This window comes from Scyliorhinus canicula, chromosome 12, assembly GCF_902713615.1.
Source record: "Scyliorhinus canicula chromosome 12, sScyCan1.1, whole genome shotgun sequence".
Lineage (NCBI taxonomy): Eukaryota > Metazoa > Chordata > Chondrichthyes > Carcharhiniformes > Scyliorhinidae > Scyliorhinus > Scyliorhinus canicula.
Window position 1 is genome coordinate 108,790,792 of NC_052157.1, and position 16,309 is coordinate 108,807,100.

General features: G+C 48.9%; 1 protein-coding gene across 1 annotated transcript in view; it reads right to left on the minus strand.

Annotated features, from left to right (window-relative positions):
• mmp28 (matrix metallopeptidase 28) overlaps window positions 1-16,309 on the minus strand; it is a 116,567-nt gene that overhangs the window by 45,178 nt on the left and 55,080 nt on the right. The window contains exon 3 of the mRNA XM_038814230.1: window positions 15,876-16,063. Within this exon, the coding sequence (XP_038670158.1) occupies window positions 15,876-16,063 (188 nt within the window). The remainder of the gene's footprint in view (window positions 1-15,875; window positions 16,064-16,309) is intronic.

Below are 16,309 nucleotides of genomic sequence, written 5' to 3' on the forward strand. Positions count from 1 at the left end.
ATGCTGGAAATACTCAGCAGGTCTGGCAGTGTCCATGAAGCGAAATGATGACCTACCATTAGAAATTATGAAAGCTCGTTGAGCTGAAATGGCCTGGATTTTCTCTCCCAAGTCGGCCAGCGGGAGCCAGGAAGTTTTCCCGCTCCTGTATCCAACTCGGGTAAAAGTTCACCGAATGGGGGTATCTTCCATCTCGGGTCAAGGGAAGGAAGTGGTGGGTGCTCGAGGGAGTTGGTGGGTGCTGGATGGAGTCGGGTCCATGCTCTGGAAACAGTTTGGAGGCAGCTAGAGGGGATGTTTAGAAGCCCTTCTTCTGTTCTCTGGGACTTCATCACAGTTGATTTCTTAAACATTAGGCCTTTCAGCCCTTACCCCATCCCAGCTCAACCATACCACATGCACATACATGCCGACCCATTCCTCCCACCCACCCCCATAGCTCCTTAGTACCCCCAATGTCAACTTAGTGCGAGCTCATGACATCCCACCCACCACCCTTTGCTCTTCCAACTTCCCTTCCAACTCACCAGCATCTATAATGGGCATGCCACAGGAGCCATGCGGTGATTAAATACAGTTCTAAATATCTATTACGGAAGTCACAAGTCAAAGAAGTTCCATTCATGAGAGCCTATTCAAAACATTTAAATCTCCACAAGTGCTTAATCCCGTTTCAACACAAACAGATCCGTATTCATAGCCCTACATCAAAGACAGCTAATCTATTAATATCCTCTTTGAGCCGTCAATCATATTGTGAATTCACAACACTTCCCCTCTTCCCACAGTAATAATGATTGGTTGTAGTAAGTAGCCAAGCATTAATAATGATCTAACTATAGCACTTGGGGTTATATCAACTAAAGGTTATTGAACTGCTGAATAGGTTCTTTCAACTCTCAGGGACAGGGATTTTTTTTATTTTTAAAGGGCTGGTCATTTAAATAACTTGACATCTTGACAGTTCTATAGACCTACCTTCCAAGAGTATTTGTGACTTTTCTAAAGATTCGACTCTCGTACATTACAGGGTAAGGTTCTTGCTCAGGCGAAAATGAGATCTGTGTGAACTCAGCACTGAGTTCAAATGGCCCTGTTGAGTTAGAGATTCCCAAGTGCGGGAATACTCCTGGTTGAATTAGGACCTGTTGGAATTGGGGGCAGGACATCTGGATCTGCGGCCCACCTGCTATTTTTGAAAGTCCTCAAAGTCTCAACAATGCCATGAAAATCTAGGCCATTAACTCTGTTCCTCTAAACATGGCTGCCTGACCTTCCAGCGGTGGTACCTTTCCTACTGTGACAGCTGATAGCAGCACAGGGGGTTGGGGAAGGGAGGTGGAGGGAGTGGGGATCGGGGCGCTGGGGAAAAGTGGGGTTGGAGAAGGTATGTAATTGAATCTATTACTTCATACAAGGTTTGCAATTTGGGCGAGTTCCTAACCACAGCACTGATGGGATCAGCTAAGTATGATTTTCAAATAAAGCCTCCATTGTAGAACTTGCAGTACATGATTCTTGTCGAAGGTTTTGATTCTGGCAGTTTTCTCCTGCTCTAGGAAATGAGTTGCTTACACAAAGATTCCTGCGCTGTTCCTAATCAGTGACCACAAACATCCTTTCCAAAAAATTCCCAGGGATGCTTGGACACCTAGATTCCTGACTACAATTCCCCAAGCTCCAGAATTAATTGGTTTTGACATTTTCCTTTCAACAGCATGGTTTTCATCCGTTTTGAGAGCCTGCTTACTCCCTCGGGCCTAGCAGCTGCTAAAGTAATCTCGGACAGCCTGTGAGACCAGAGGCGGAATTTAATGGAGCCTGCGGCACTGCGGGGATGATGGCGGGGGAGGAAGGAGGGGAGGGAGGGAGACAGGGGGCCCAGGCAGCAGTATTCTCATCGGATTCCTGGCATCGGAAAATCTGTCACCAAATAAATTGGGTCAGGAATTAAGTTTTTTTTAAATGTGGAAATGATAGCTAGCCTCACCATGACATCTGTCATTGATTGCGGTAAAAATCTTTTCTGATTTGCTAATGTCCTTTAGAGAAGGAAATCTACCATCCTTACCTGATCTGACCTACACTTCAGACCCACGGCAATGTGATTGATTCTTAACTGCCCTCTGAAATGGTGCAGTAAGCCATTAAGTTCCATGTCAAGGGCAATGAAGGATGGATAACATATTCTGGCCTTGTCCAAATCCCATGAAAGAATCTTTTAAAAAGGCAGACAGCAAAATGAGATCGAGAACAGTAAGAGGTGTTAGGCAGCACGGGCGGCACCATTCGCTGGGGGGTGGCGGGATTCACCACCCCTGCTGCTTGTCAATGGGATTTCCCATTGAAGCCACCCCACGTCACCGGGAAACCCACAGGCTGCCAGCGGTAAAAGAGAATCCGGACAGCCAGAGAACTCCGGCCCATATTTCTGGGAAGCAGAGCTAGGAAGGATTGCTAGGGGAAAGGGAGGAATAGGAAGCGGAAGACACCATATTGCTAGCTGGATCAACTACCTCAGCTCCAAGTCAGCCCCAGATCAGCGATACAATCTGCAACTCGGAGTTTGAAGCTGGAAGATTGAAACTCAAACTTCAGGGAGATGAGTGTAAAATCTGGGTCGACAATCCTGTAATGTCCTGAGGGAGTGGTGCACAGTTGGAGGGGCCAGCTTTCAGATGAGACGGTAGACAAAAGTCCCCTTCGCCCTTCCAGGTGGATGTAAAGAAATCCCATGGTGCTACTTTGAAAAAGAGCAGGAGGGTGTCATCCCTCAAATCGGGCCATGCACCACATTGCTGGTTGCTTTTCACAGTAACTTTATTGCAGAGTTAATGTAAGCCTATTTGTGACAATAATAATTATTATCATGTATTGTTTACCGACATTACAAGGGGCGGGAACTGGGGAGGTGTATGTACATCGAGGTACTGGAGAGACAATTACAGTATGCCTGTATACATGTCTTGTGTATTCTTCCATTTTTATTTTTTTTCTAAGACAAAGAGAGCACATACAACACCGGTAATAGCCCCTGGTGGTTGCTTGCTTCACCCGGTCGGTTTTCGCTGTTGTTGTTGTGCATTTGCCTCTGTTTCGGCCGTTCGTCGTTTCTTCCTCCTATACTTTGTTACTCTCTGTTGCTGTGTTTGCCTTGGTTGTTATCATTTTCTGTGCTCTCCTTCCAGTTTGTGTTCCCTCGACTTCCCCCGCCCCGCCCCCGGTTCCCCTCTGTTGTTCTTTGCCTCCTGTCTTTCCTTTCTCCCCCCTCCTTCACTACCCCCCCTTGCTCCCTGCAATTCACTTTTCTTTTCTATAGAGTTTAGCTACCCCCCAGCACTGCTCCCTGCTCCCTGCTGCCCCCCCCCCCCCCCCCCCCCCCCCCGGGGTCTTTACCTCCTTCCTTCTCTTTCCTCATTAAGTCCAACAGGTTTGTTTCGAATCACTAGCTTTCAGAGCACAGCTCCTTCCTCAGGTGAAATTTGTGTGATCCTTGTTTGAACGGCAGTCCCATTAGTGCTGCCCCTCCCCCTTATGGGTGAGAAGGCACCCAATTCTTTCAGGAGCTCGATGATTCCGTCCATGCTGCTTTGTGGGTCCGAGATGTAGAGGCGCAGGTCATCTGCACAGAGCGAGACTCTATGCTCTCTGCCGCCCCTTTGGATCCCCCTCAGTTTTTTGCTGTTCTGAGAGTGATCGCTAGTGGTTCTGTCTCTAGGGCTAACAGCAACGGGGATCCTTGTCTGGTGCTCCTGTGCAGCTGGAAGTACTGAGAGTCGGTGTTGTTTGTCCGTACGCTCGCCATGGGAGCGTTGTATAGCAGCTTCACCCAGGAGGTGAACCCTGATCCGAGCCCGAACAGCTTCAGTACCTCTACGAGGTACTTCCACTCGACTCAGTCGAAGGCCTTTTCTGCGTCCAGGGAGACGCTCACCTCTATTGTTCTCTCCCCGGATGGGGTCATTATCACGGCCAACAGGCGCCTGATGTTCGATGTTAGCTGTCTACCCTTGACATAGCCCATCTGGTCCTCTGCGACCGGCTCTGGTACGCAGTCCTCCAGTCTTTTGGCTGGGATTTCTCCAGTATTTTGGTGACTACGTTTAGTGGCGAGATGGGTCTGCATGACCCACATTCCAGTCGGTCTCTGTCTTTCTTAGGTATTAGTGAGATTGAGGCCTGTGCTAGTGTGGGTGGCAGTGTGCCTCTAGCCAGTGAGTCTGTGAACATCTGCAGGTGCGGGGCCAGTGCTATCGCAAATTGTTTGTAGAAGTCTGCCGGAAACCGTCCGGTCCTGGTGCCTTCCCCGCCTGCATGGAGCTAATACTGTCCATGATCTCTCCCAGTTCTACTGGTGCTTCCAAGCCCCATTTTCGTCCTCCCCACAACTGGCATGTCCAGTCCATCGAGGAACCGTTTCATCCCCGGTTCCCCTGCTGTGGGTTCCGAGGAGTAAAGCCCTTGGTAAAAGGCCTCAAAGGTTTTGTTAACTTTTTCTGCGCCTGTTTATAATGTGCCTCTGTTGTCCCTCATTTGTGCGATCTCTCTCATGGCTCTCGGCTGGTGTGCCAACAGGTGGCTGGCTTTGTCTCAGTGTTCGTATAGGGTCCCCCATGCCTGGCGAAGTTGGTGCATTGCCTTCCTCGTGGAGAGCAGGTCAAAGTTCATCTGTAGCTTTTTCCTCTCCGCCAGGAGCTCTACGGTCGGGGCCTTGGCGTATTTACGGTCTACCTCCAGTATGGGGTCGGCCAACTGCTCCTAGCCGTCCTTTCCTCCCTGTCTCTTTGCACTTTGAAGGCGATAATTTCCCCTCTAATCATGGCCTTTATAGCATTTACAGTATTGATATGATGGAGAATTACAAATCTAAGAAAGATTGCATCAGGTTGCACACCCTGCTGTGAAATGTGGTCACCCAGAAACTTGATAGCGGACCGACCAAATGAGCATTTGGCCCCGAGCTGGAGACCATTCTCGTGGACCCTTTGAAAAACCTGTCTGAGGCGAGCTATGTGATCATCGGGCGTCGCAGACCAGATTATCACGTCATCCACACAGACTCGCACCCCCTCGATGCCCTCCATCATTTGCTCCATTATTCGATGAAAGACTTTGGAAGCTGAAATGATACCGAAAGGCATGTGGTTGTAACAATACCTGCCGAACGGAGTATTAAATGTGCATAGCTTCCTCCTGGTCTCGTCCAGTTGTATCTGCCAGAAGCCACGTGAGGCGTTCAGCTTGGTGAAGAATTTGGCATGAGCCATGTGGTGAATCATATTAGCATAATTCACACTGTTATCACACATGTTGTACCATGCCTCTGTAAGCTTGGCACACGAGCAGTTGCGCGGCTCTGCCCCTAGGGGGAGGTATACTGGGAATGTACGGATGTTTATACTGTGCTCTACCCTTGGCTCCGCCCATGACTCCTCCCCTCCACTGGTTGTATAAAGCTTGGCAGTCGGAGCCTGCCTGCCAGTTCATCTAGAGTTCATCTCGTCACAGGCAGGCTCTGTTGTAAGACAATTAAAACCACTGTTCACTTCTAACCATGTGTCGCGTGAATTGATGGTCTCATCAATTTAATCGTCTTAAGAAACAGTAAGGAACGACTATGGAATCGGCCCTCAAGCCTGATTGACTGGAACTTGACCCACAGGATGCAGAGGCGAAATAAATCTTTTCACATTGGCTCTGATGTTTTAAGGGCTACCTGGCTGAAGCAAGCACCCCAGAAACGACAGAGGAGCAGAAACTCAGCCTACTGCACGCAAGGGTGAGCCATCGTATATCTACTCAGTTAAATTGTACCGGCTCATATACAGAGGCCCTGGCCCTACACGACAAAATGTACGTGAGGCCCGTCAATGAGGTATACGCGCGCCACGTTTTTACTACTCGCCGCCAGCGCCCCACAGAATCGCTAGAAGATCACACATGTTGTACCATGCCTCTGTAAGCTCGGCACATGAGCAGTTGCGCGGTTCTGCCCCTAGGGGGAGGTGTACTGGGAATGTACGGAAGTTTGTACTGGGCTCCACCCTTGGCTCCGCCCATGACTCCTCCCCCCCCACTGATTGTATAAAGCTTGGCAGTCAGAGCCTGCCTGCCAGTTCATCTAGAGTTCATCTCGTCACAGGCAGGCTCTGTTGTAAGACGATTAAAACCACTGTTCACTTCTAACCACGTGTCGCGTGAATTGATGGTCTCATCAAGCCATCTCACAGGTTAATTCTTCCCGCTTCGGGATCGAGTAGTGCTCACGCATTATATTGCGAATCAAGTCTTTGGGATCGATGCAAATTCGTAGTTCACCAGAGGGTTTCTTGACGCAGACAATGGAGCTGACCCAGTCTGTTGGTTCCGTGACTTTTGAAATGATGCCATGGTCTTGGCGCTCTTGCAGCTGCGTTTTTAGACGATCCTTGCGAGGAGCTAGCACCCGGCGTGGTGCATGGATGACTGGGGTGGCATTCGGTTTGAGTGGTATCCTGTCGCGATATCAGAGCGTGCCCATCAAACACATTGTGATATTGCGTGAGGATGTCATCTATCTCAGCCTGTAGATTCGCATTGGGCGAGGCAGTCGCAGGTGCAGAGGACATGGCATCTCCACAACCCAAAGATGCGCGGAGTAGGTGGATTGGCCACACTAAATTGCCCCTTAATTGGAAACAAAAAATTGGGTACTCTAAATTTATTTTAAAAAACAAATTGCGTGGGTGAAATGTGGGCGGCACTGGCAAGGTCAGCATTTGGTGTCAATCCTTTATTGCTCTTGAACTGAGCGGCAGTTAAGAGGCAACCACATTGAGGTGAGTTTGGAGTCACATGTAGGCCAAACCGGATAAAGACAGTTGATGTCCTTCCCTAAAGGACCTGTAGTGAACTAGATGGGTCGGTACCACAATCAGTGATAGTTTTGTTGTCATTGTAACGGAGACAAGCTTTATAACTCCCAGATTTATTCATTGAATTCAAGTTCTACCAGCTACTCCTCTGGGATTTGAACCCAGGACCCCAGAACATTGGCCTGGGCCTCTGGATTTCTCATCACATTACCACGACATCACTGCCTCCCTGTTATTGTAAAAGCAGATAAGCAACCAATTTATACACAGAAAGATCCCACAATAGATAAACAATAGGAATAATTGGCCCATATGCTTCTGGTGTTGGTTGGGGAGAAATGTTAGCCAGGGTTACCGGGATAGTGGGCGTAAAAGACATTGAAATGTCTGATGAACCATGACAGTATTGAATGGTGGAGGAGGCTCAGTGGGCTCAATGGCCTACTCCTGTTCCTATGATACCAGAAGAACTCCTTGTGTTTCACTTAAGATTGCTACAGGACTTTTTACATCCACTTCTGGAAAGATTTCACCTCTTCCGATTCAGCAATCTCTCAAACACTAGAGGGAAGCTTCAGCAGAGATTATCGGCCTGTGTAGTGCAGCAAGGCTTAAAGTGCTACCAACTGAACCAAGTTAATAATAGAAAGGGAGGACTGGGAATGTTAAGGAACCATGGACAGACCATGGGCCATGTGGTAATGCCACTGTATATATATATGTGTGTGCCTCTATTAGGGGATGTACAATAGTACCGGCTATTACAGGTTTGTCGGTAAGCCCCTGTATAGTTTGTCGGTAAGTTTTGCCGGCTAGCTCCCCCCACAGGAGCAGTATAAATATCCATGAGGTCTCCTGAGCTGCCATTTTACAACTCCACTTGAGGTGATAACATCTCACGGTAATAAAGCCTCTTTTGTACCATTTTGTGCTTCTGTGCACCATTGTTAGCGCAACAGGCCACATTTTCAATTGCGGGTGGCGTCAGGACAAGTCATGGAATGGCACTGAAAATCATGGCCCCGAAGATCCTGTCGGGATCCTGATGACTCCGAGACAGTTTCAGATTTTCAAAGAGACTGCGGAGGGAGCGTGGAAGTGAGGAAGGTGCCTGGCACCAATTAAGAGCTTCTTAAATTCCTCAGGGAACTTTCTAAGAAGGCCGGTGCAAAGCAGAATGGGGTTTTGAAAACCTTTTCTGGTGAGCATGCCCAGTCTTGTGCATGTTGGCAATCCACCATTGAATTTCCTTTGGCCCTGTAAGAGTCCTTCCATTTTGCTCCTGTTTATTCCCTTATTTTCCCTTTCTTTCATTTTTGCCATTGCATTTTTGATTCATGAATAATTTATGGGCATGTGCCTTTAAGGAAAGTGGCCTGCGCGTTTAATGCAAGCAGAGGATTCCAGTAGTAGGAGAGATCAGTGATGACTCGGTTTGACTAATTTGGCTGGTGACCAATGAATTGGCCGAAAAGGCTCTGCTCTGCCTGGTAACAGGTGATGATTGGATCTGTTCCCACTGAAATGGTTCAGAGGCCTAGACGGCTTTCAGTTTCACTTTGGCAGCTAAGGGAGGAAGTCTCTCTTTTTCCCACTCTGTTTTCTCCAGAAATAACCAGCTAATTCACACCAAGAGGTTGCTGTGGGAACCAAATCTCTCTGCAGAAAAGGTTGATGCAAGCAGAATCCAGAATCTGATAACTCTTTCTGCAAAACAAGTTGATGTGAAGCCAGGGGTCTCTTCTGGAAAAGCTGAGAGTAAAATACTACGAACTGCAAGGAATGTCATTGCAGGTTCTAAACCCGGGACTTTAACCCACACTCATACTGTGAAGAAAGGGTGCTAAAGAAACCAGCATCCGAAGCAAGGACTCTTATCTTTTGATCTTATTCCTTATTATTTTTATCCCTTTCCACCCCTCTGTGTGTGTCTGTCTTGACTGTGTGGGTTGAGGGTGGGGCAGTTAAAGGGGGAAGTCAGGTATTAGCTTGTTGTTAAGCAGCTGCATGTACTGCCTATTTGTTCTTTATACAAATAAACAGTAATTGTGAGGAGACACGGTGGCGCAATGGTTAGCACTGCTGTCTCACGGTGCAGAGGACCCGGGTTCGATCCCGGCCCAGGTCATTGTCCGCTTGGAGTTTGTGCATTTTTTCTGCTTCTGTGTGGGTCTCACCCCCACAACCCAAAGATGTGCAGGGTAGGTGGATTGGCCACGCTAAATTGCCCCTTAATTGGAAAAATTTAAAAATAAAATAAATAAACTGTAACTTATCAACCTGGTGACTGTAATTAGTGGACAGCTAAGAGCCAAAGATTTCAGGTATTTTTATAAGAATCATTGGTTAATTCACTTGTGTTGTGACTCCGGGAAATGTGAGACTGGGATTGACTACGCACCCGCCCAGGGTGTCGTAACAGCCCAAATAACTTTATTTGCTGTGGTTAAATTTTCATCAGATCAGTAGGGTCAACCAGAACCAGCACAACCCCCAGGGGTTGCCTGCTCAAATCAGCAATGCAGCAGCAGCCCCCAACATGGTTGCCATTTGGCCCTGCCAACAGAGCCAAGCACTCGGCTCCTGTCTGCAGGAGGCGGTTGGTGTGGTGAATGTTATTCACACTGTATATAGTTGCCAATATCACTCTATGTATATATGTTCATTATCTACCCGTTGTAAGATCAATGCTGTATATAGTTGCCAATATAACCCCGTGTATATATGTTCACTATCCACCATTGTAAGTGCAGTTACACTATCCGACCACCAGGGGAAGTCGCTCTGGGAGTACGCAAGAGTTTGTACTGGGCTCCTCCCTTGACTCCGCCCAGGACTCCTCTCCCTGGGACCGATGTATAAAGATCAGTGCCTTAGAGCCAGCCTGCCAGTTCATCGGAAGTTCAACGACTCTGTTGTAAGTGTATTAAAGCCTCTGTTCAGATCCAACTACACGTGTTCGCTGAATTGATGGTTCCATCAATTGGCACCTCCAACTGGGGACCAAACATGCCCCTGGCCAATTAAGCTATTTAAATGTTAAAATTGCGTGCAATAGCAGCGCAGCTGGGGAACAGGATTGAGTCCCAGAATTAATCTAAGTGTTGGATTCAGGACCCGGCATGGAAAATCTAGCACCCCAACATAAAAGGAGGACTGGTAATGTTAACATAGCACCAAAATCATAGACAGATCTCGACTTAAAGGAATGAGTGGGAATGACAAAAGGCAGACTGGTATTCTGGGCTTGACAGGGAGCCTGTGTCTTCTCCCCTGTCCTCTGACTGATGATTTACATTTTTGTTGCAAAACACATTTCATTCAGGTGAAAAGGTGAAGAATGCAAAGATGCCTGCAGGACAGGAGCTCTATCTCCTGATGATGCAACATAAAACAGAGCTTGTCCCACAAGCATAGACACTTCAGGGAGGTACAGGCTCAAACAGGTCTGAAGGATGTGCTGTGGCAGCACACATGATGGATGAAATCCACACCAGCTAAGGATTGAGAAACACTCGTTGGGGGTGGGGGGGGGGGGGGGGGGGGGGGGGACATTCATGAATTTTCCACCAGAAGTTGAAAAGCCGAAAGCCGATGTGAACTCCTCAGGTTTGACGGGTCTCGTCTACAGGCAGACGTGAAATCCCTTTAACGGATTAAAACTCCAAATGCGAATACTAGCCCTAATGGAACAGTTCAGTAGCCTACGAGCCAGGATAGATCCAGGAACAGTGAATCACATTGGCCGGAGATTCCCCCCCAAGTCTATTGCCTTTTCTTGTCAACGTGGATCTAGGATGTCTCTTCTGTGGGGACCATGAGTTGCACTCAATTTGAAGCATTTTTTGGAACAAGCAAGGAGGTGGATTTTAGGGCTTCCCCTGTCCGCTCTGTGCATTGGCTTTGTAACTGTGAAAGTCTAAGGCTGGGCAATAAATAGCAGCCTTCCCAGCATTGCCCACTTTGCAAAATGAACCAAGTGTCACAGGCCAAGGATTACAAGTCAAACATGGAGTCTGAGTGAACCTCCCCGCTATTCCTCCTGAGCAAGGGTCCTTAAACCAAGGCAGCAGATCCATTGCGACTTTGATTTTACATAGAATTTACAGTACAGAAGGAGGCCATTCAGCCCATCGAGTCTGCACCGGCTCTTGGAAAGAGCATCCTACCCAAGGTCAACACCTCCACCCTATCCCCATAACCCAGTAACCCCATCCAACACTAAGAGCAATTTTGGACACAAAGGGCAATTTATCATGGCCAATCCACCTAACCTGCACATCTTTGGACTGTGGGAGGAAACCGGAGCACCCGGAGGAAACCCACGCACACACGGGGAGGATGTGCAGACTCCGCACAGACAGTGACCCAAGCCGGAATCGAACCTGGGACCCTGGAGCTGTGAAGCGATTGTGCTATCCACAATGCTACCGTGCTGCCCACAATGCTACCGTGCTGCCCTTGAGATCAACTGGTTCAGCTATAGGGCAGAATTTACTGGCTGTTCACGCTGGCGGGATATTCCAGTCCCACCGACGGCGCACAGGTTTCCCGGCGACGAGCGGTGCAGTCAACAGGAAATCCCGTTGACAGCAGCAGGCCCAGAAATCCTGCTGGCAGGCCGCCTCCAATGCCGAAAACCACGCAGCAGATTGGTCGGTAAATCCCACCCATACATTGCGATTGAGAATTGTACTGTCCTAAACTCACCACAATTTAACCAAAACTTCCCTTTACCTGTCTAGCTCGGTGAGTCAAAATAGAGAAGATCCAAACGTATGAATTAGGAGCAGGAGGAGGCCATTTGGCCCCTCGAGCCTGCTCTGCCGTTCAATGAAATCATGGCTGTTCGGATTGTGGCCTCAACTCCAACTACTTTGAGAACACAAAAGAACTAAGTAAACAAGATCAAATTAACTGGGGGATAAATTAAAGAGGCAGTTACAAATGGTAACAGCCATAAACAAACTCGAATCTCAAATTAAACTTAATACATCAAATCAAAATGTGATCAATGGATCAATAAGGCACCCCAGCCCCTGCGGTGCCCAACGTAAGGCTTCGAGGTTGCCCGTGAATACAGCATGCTCCCGCTCCAGGAACACCCGGTCGTGAATGTAGCTGCGGAACTGGTGCACGGTAGCACCAGTGATTAGCGCTGTTGCTTCACAGCACCAGGGTCCCAGGTTCGATCCCCGGTTTGGGTCACTGTCTGTGCGGAGTCTGCACATTCTCCCTGTGTCTGCGTGGGTTTCCTCCGGGTGCTCCGGTTTCCTCCCACAAGTCCCGAAAGACGTGCTGTTCGGTAATTTGGACATTCTGAATTCTCCCTCTGCGTACTCGAACAAGTGCCGGAATGTGGTGACTTGGGGCTTTTCACAGTCACTTCATGCAGTGTAAATGTAAGCCTACTTGTGACAATAAAGATGGTTATTATTATTATAATAATAGAAGAGGGGCGGAGACTAGGCAGATGACCCCTTCGAACGCCCGCTGCCCGGATCTGTTGATGGCAAGCTTTGCCAGGCCCAGGAGCAGATGCACAAACAGGTCCTCCTCCTTCCCGCCCCTCTCCACACCAGGGGGGGGCGATTCTCCAAGCCCCGCGCTGGGCCGGAGAATCGCCGCAACCGCGCCACGACGCCCCGACACCGGCGCGCGATTCTCCGAGGTGCGGAGAATCGGCACCATTTGCGCGGCGCCGGCAGCGGCCATTGGAATCGGCAGGGCCGCCGATTCTCCAACCCGGATAGGCCGAGCGGATGCGCGGATATGACAGAGTCACGCCGGCGCTGTTCACCCCTGGTCGCTGCCGGTGGGAGCTCTGTGCGAACGGTCGGGGGGCGGCCTGTGGGAAGGGGGTAGGAGGGGGGGCTCCTTTACCAGGGGGGCCTCCGATGGGGACTGGCCCGCGATCGGGGACACTGATCCGCGGGCTGGCCTCTCCCCCCGCTCCCCCCCAGACCTACTTTCTGGCGCGGCCGGCCCCTGAACACCGACTCCATGTTGAGTCGGGGCCGGCGCGCTAAAGAGGTCCCTCGTGCATGCGTGGGTTGGCGCGGCGTGAACCACTCCAGCACCGTGCTGGCCCCTTATGGGGGCCAGAATCGGTCGTACCCAGGCCCGGTTCGCGCCGTTGTGAAACGCGAATACTTGGGCTCCATATTGGAGATTCGCCCCTCAGGTGTCCATAAGTCAGGAGCATGGGACTGAAATGCAAAGGAAACTGCAACAAAAGGCTTGTCAAATAACAAAACACGGAGTGCAGCCTACGGCAACCAATTGTGCATTCCTGCCTATTGTTCTGACAACAAATTATTCAAAGCAAAAAAAACGTTGCCAAGTATATTCCAACGACTGAATTGACCATTCGTTTACCAGAAGGTGGAATCTGTCCGACATCACTCACCAAAGCAGATTTCCTCCACACGAGCTGTCCTTTTGAATATTATTCACAGTGAGTGAATGGGTGTGTGTGATGAATGTTATCAGTAGCTGCTATAACGGTACCTTACCTTTAATGCATTGGCCCTTTAAGACCGGGCTTGGAACCCTGGGGGACTCCGCCTCTGGCTCCGCCCCCAGGAAACGGTATATAAGATAAGTCTCACTCGGCAGCATATGATGAGCACACTTCTCGGCTGCTGTACAGTTCTCAGATGATTAAAGCCTTTGAATCATCTATCTTCTCTCCTGTGTCGTGATTGAGGGTATCTCAGTGTGTAAACGAGGGGATGGAAGATAGCTCAAACAGATTTGAGATGGTTTCAGAGCCAGTTGGTCCAGTGAGACTTGAATCTAGTCAGTGTGTTCAGGCACAAAAACAAGGGGCAGCAAAAAAGATGTCCCGAAAATGCTTCTTAAAATACGTTTATACCATCACATGATTTTCAACTACTTCTCCTTCCTGCTGGTATCTGGTCCAGATTGGAATTGATTAAACTGATAAAAGGGGGGAGTTCTCCACCAGAGAATGACGTGGTGATGCTGACTGTCACAGTCTGTATGTATCTCAGATAGCTGAGCATTTAGAGAATTCACAAACGACAGCAAGGCACCAAAAATCCATTTACTCCACAGGCAACTGCTTCCTCATAATATACTTGTGATATTTCACAGGATCCCAGGGAAGCAGTCAGAAATAACATCTGCACTAACTAGACCAATAAAACTGAGAAGTGTCACCATTCTATCATTCTGTTTTTTGTATCATTTTGAACATCTGTTTGAAATGCAACACTCAATGTTCACAATACATTTACGATTTAAAATGTAATAGGTGTAAATGTTTGTATCGAAAAATTTCAATAAAAATTATTTAAAAAAAAAATGTTCACAATACCAGCAATAATTAAATCAATGCCAAACACGTACCCTGGCTTTCTTTCTCCTCTCTCTTCCTCCCTCACACTCACACTCCCTTCTTCCTCCCTCATGCTGGCACTCTTTCGCTTCTTCCTCCCTCACACTCACATTCTCCTCCCTCACTCACTCCCTTCTTCCTCCCTCACACTCACTCCAATCCCTTCCTCCTCCCTCACACACACTCCACTCCCTTCCTCACACTCCACTCCCTTCCCCCTCCCTCACTCTCCACTCCCTTCCTCCTCCCTCACACTCACACTCCACTCCCTTCTTCCTCCCACACACTCCACTCCCTTCTTCCTCCCTCACACTCGCATTCTTTTCCTTCTTCCTCCCTCACACTCACGCTTCATTTCCTTCTTCCTCCTTTCCCTTCCTCCCGCACACTCCATTCCCTCCTTCCTCCCTCACACTCGCAATCCTCTTTTTCCCGGACTCTCACTCTTTTTCTTCCTATCGTCTCTCCTGACCTCATGCTCTCTGCCTTCCATCATTGATCACCCTATCATGCTCATGGAGCTGATCGAAAGGCTGGTTTCTGCTGACAGTGAACAGTGAGCCCATTAACACTGCCCAACTACACAAGGAAGGATGACCAAGCTCACTCTGTAACATCTCTCTGGGAAGAAATTCATGCCTGGAATTCTCCATTAATTCCAGTTGAACACGTCAGCTAGAAGAGTTTGTTTGATGGAAGAAGGAAGCTGTCAGAGGGCCTCGCAAAGTACTTCGGAGCCAAGAAAGTTACTTTTAGCTGTCGCCACTGTTGTAATGTGAGAATTGCGGCTGTCAACTTATACACAGGAAGCTCCCAAGGACAACCATAAGATAAGTGATGAGATAATCTCTTTTTAATTATCTTTGTTGAGAGAGAAATATTGACCAGGACTGTGAAGAATTCTGCAATTGTTCTTGAAAATGGAGTCATGAGATCTATGAAATTCACCTCAGAGAGCAGACAGACAGTGTGGCACCTCTCCAGTACTGGTTTACGTGTGGTAGCTGATCAATTCCATAGAATTCCTACAGTGCAGAAGGCCATTCGGCCCATCGAGTCTGCATCGACCCTCTGAAAGCGCATCCTACTTAGGTCCACTCCCCGCCCTATCCCCATTGTCCCACCTAATGGCAGCCTCGAGTAAGTATCAAATTCATTAACTCTACAGTGCAGAAGGCCATTGGACCCATCGAGTCTGCACCAGACCCTGGAAAGGGCACCCTACCTAAGCCCACATCTCCACTCCATCCCCACAACCTAGTAACCCTACCTAACCTTTTTTGGACACAATTTAGCATGGTCAATCCACTGAACCTGCGCATCTATGGACTATGGGAGGAAACCGGAGCACCCGGAGGAAACCCACACACACACAGGGAGAACGTGCAGACTCCGAACAGACAGTGACGCAAGCAGGAATCGAGCCTTGGGGCCCTGGCGCTGTGAAGCAACAGTGCTAACCACTGTGCTGCTGTGCCTCCCTAAGTGCTCAAATCTTTGGAATGGGACTTTGGAAGCGTAAAAGTATGATGGGGGAGCAGGAGAGTGAAAAAAGAAAGCAATGACGATGGATGAACATTATCACATTCAGCTTTGAAAACGTATTGTGCACCAGGATTATAAGGAGAACAACGATACCCGCTGCAGACATTATTTACCTTGTTGCAGGAAACGCTTGCCCCGCCTTGGTTTCCTGCCCCGTCCCAGGAAGAGGGCTTCCACGTGCCCTTCCCAGGCGTTGTGACTCCCTACGTCCTTGACCCCGCATCGTGGTTCAGCCATCTGCCGGACTGTGGGCTCATCCAGCGCTCCACTGACGGTGAGGTGAGAAATCCATTGGAACTCCCTGTAGAAAGACATCACAGACACAGTCAGCCCACAGGGAGGCCGTAAACTCAAAGCAGGCATCGCAAATCCGTCCACCTGGGCAAGGCGGGATTACAGGCTACAGAAATGCTCACTCAAATCTTCAAATCTCAATTTCAATCCATTTTGCTGGCTGTGATTTCAGGTCCCCAAAGAGCATGCTGGGAGTGGGGGGGGGGGGGGGGGGGGGGGGATGGGGCTTAAAAAAGGCCGAATGTTTGGGGGG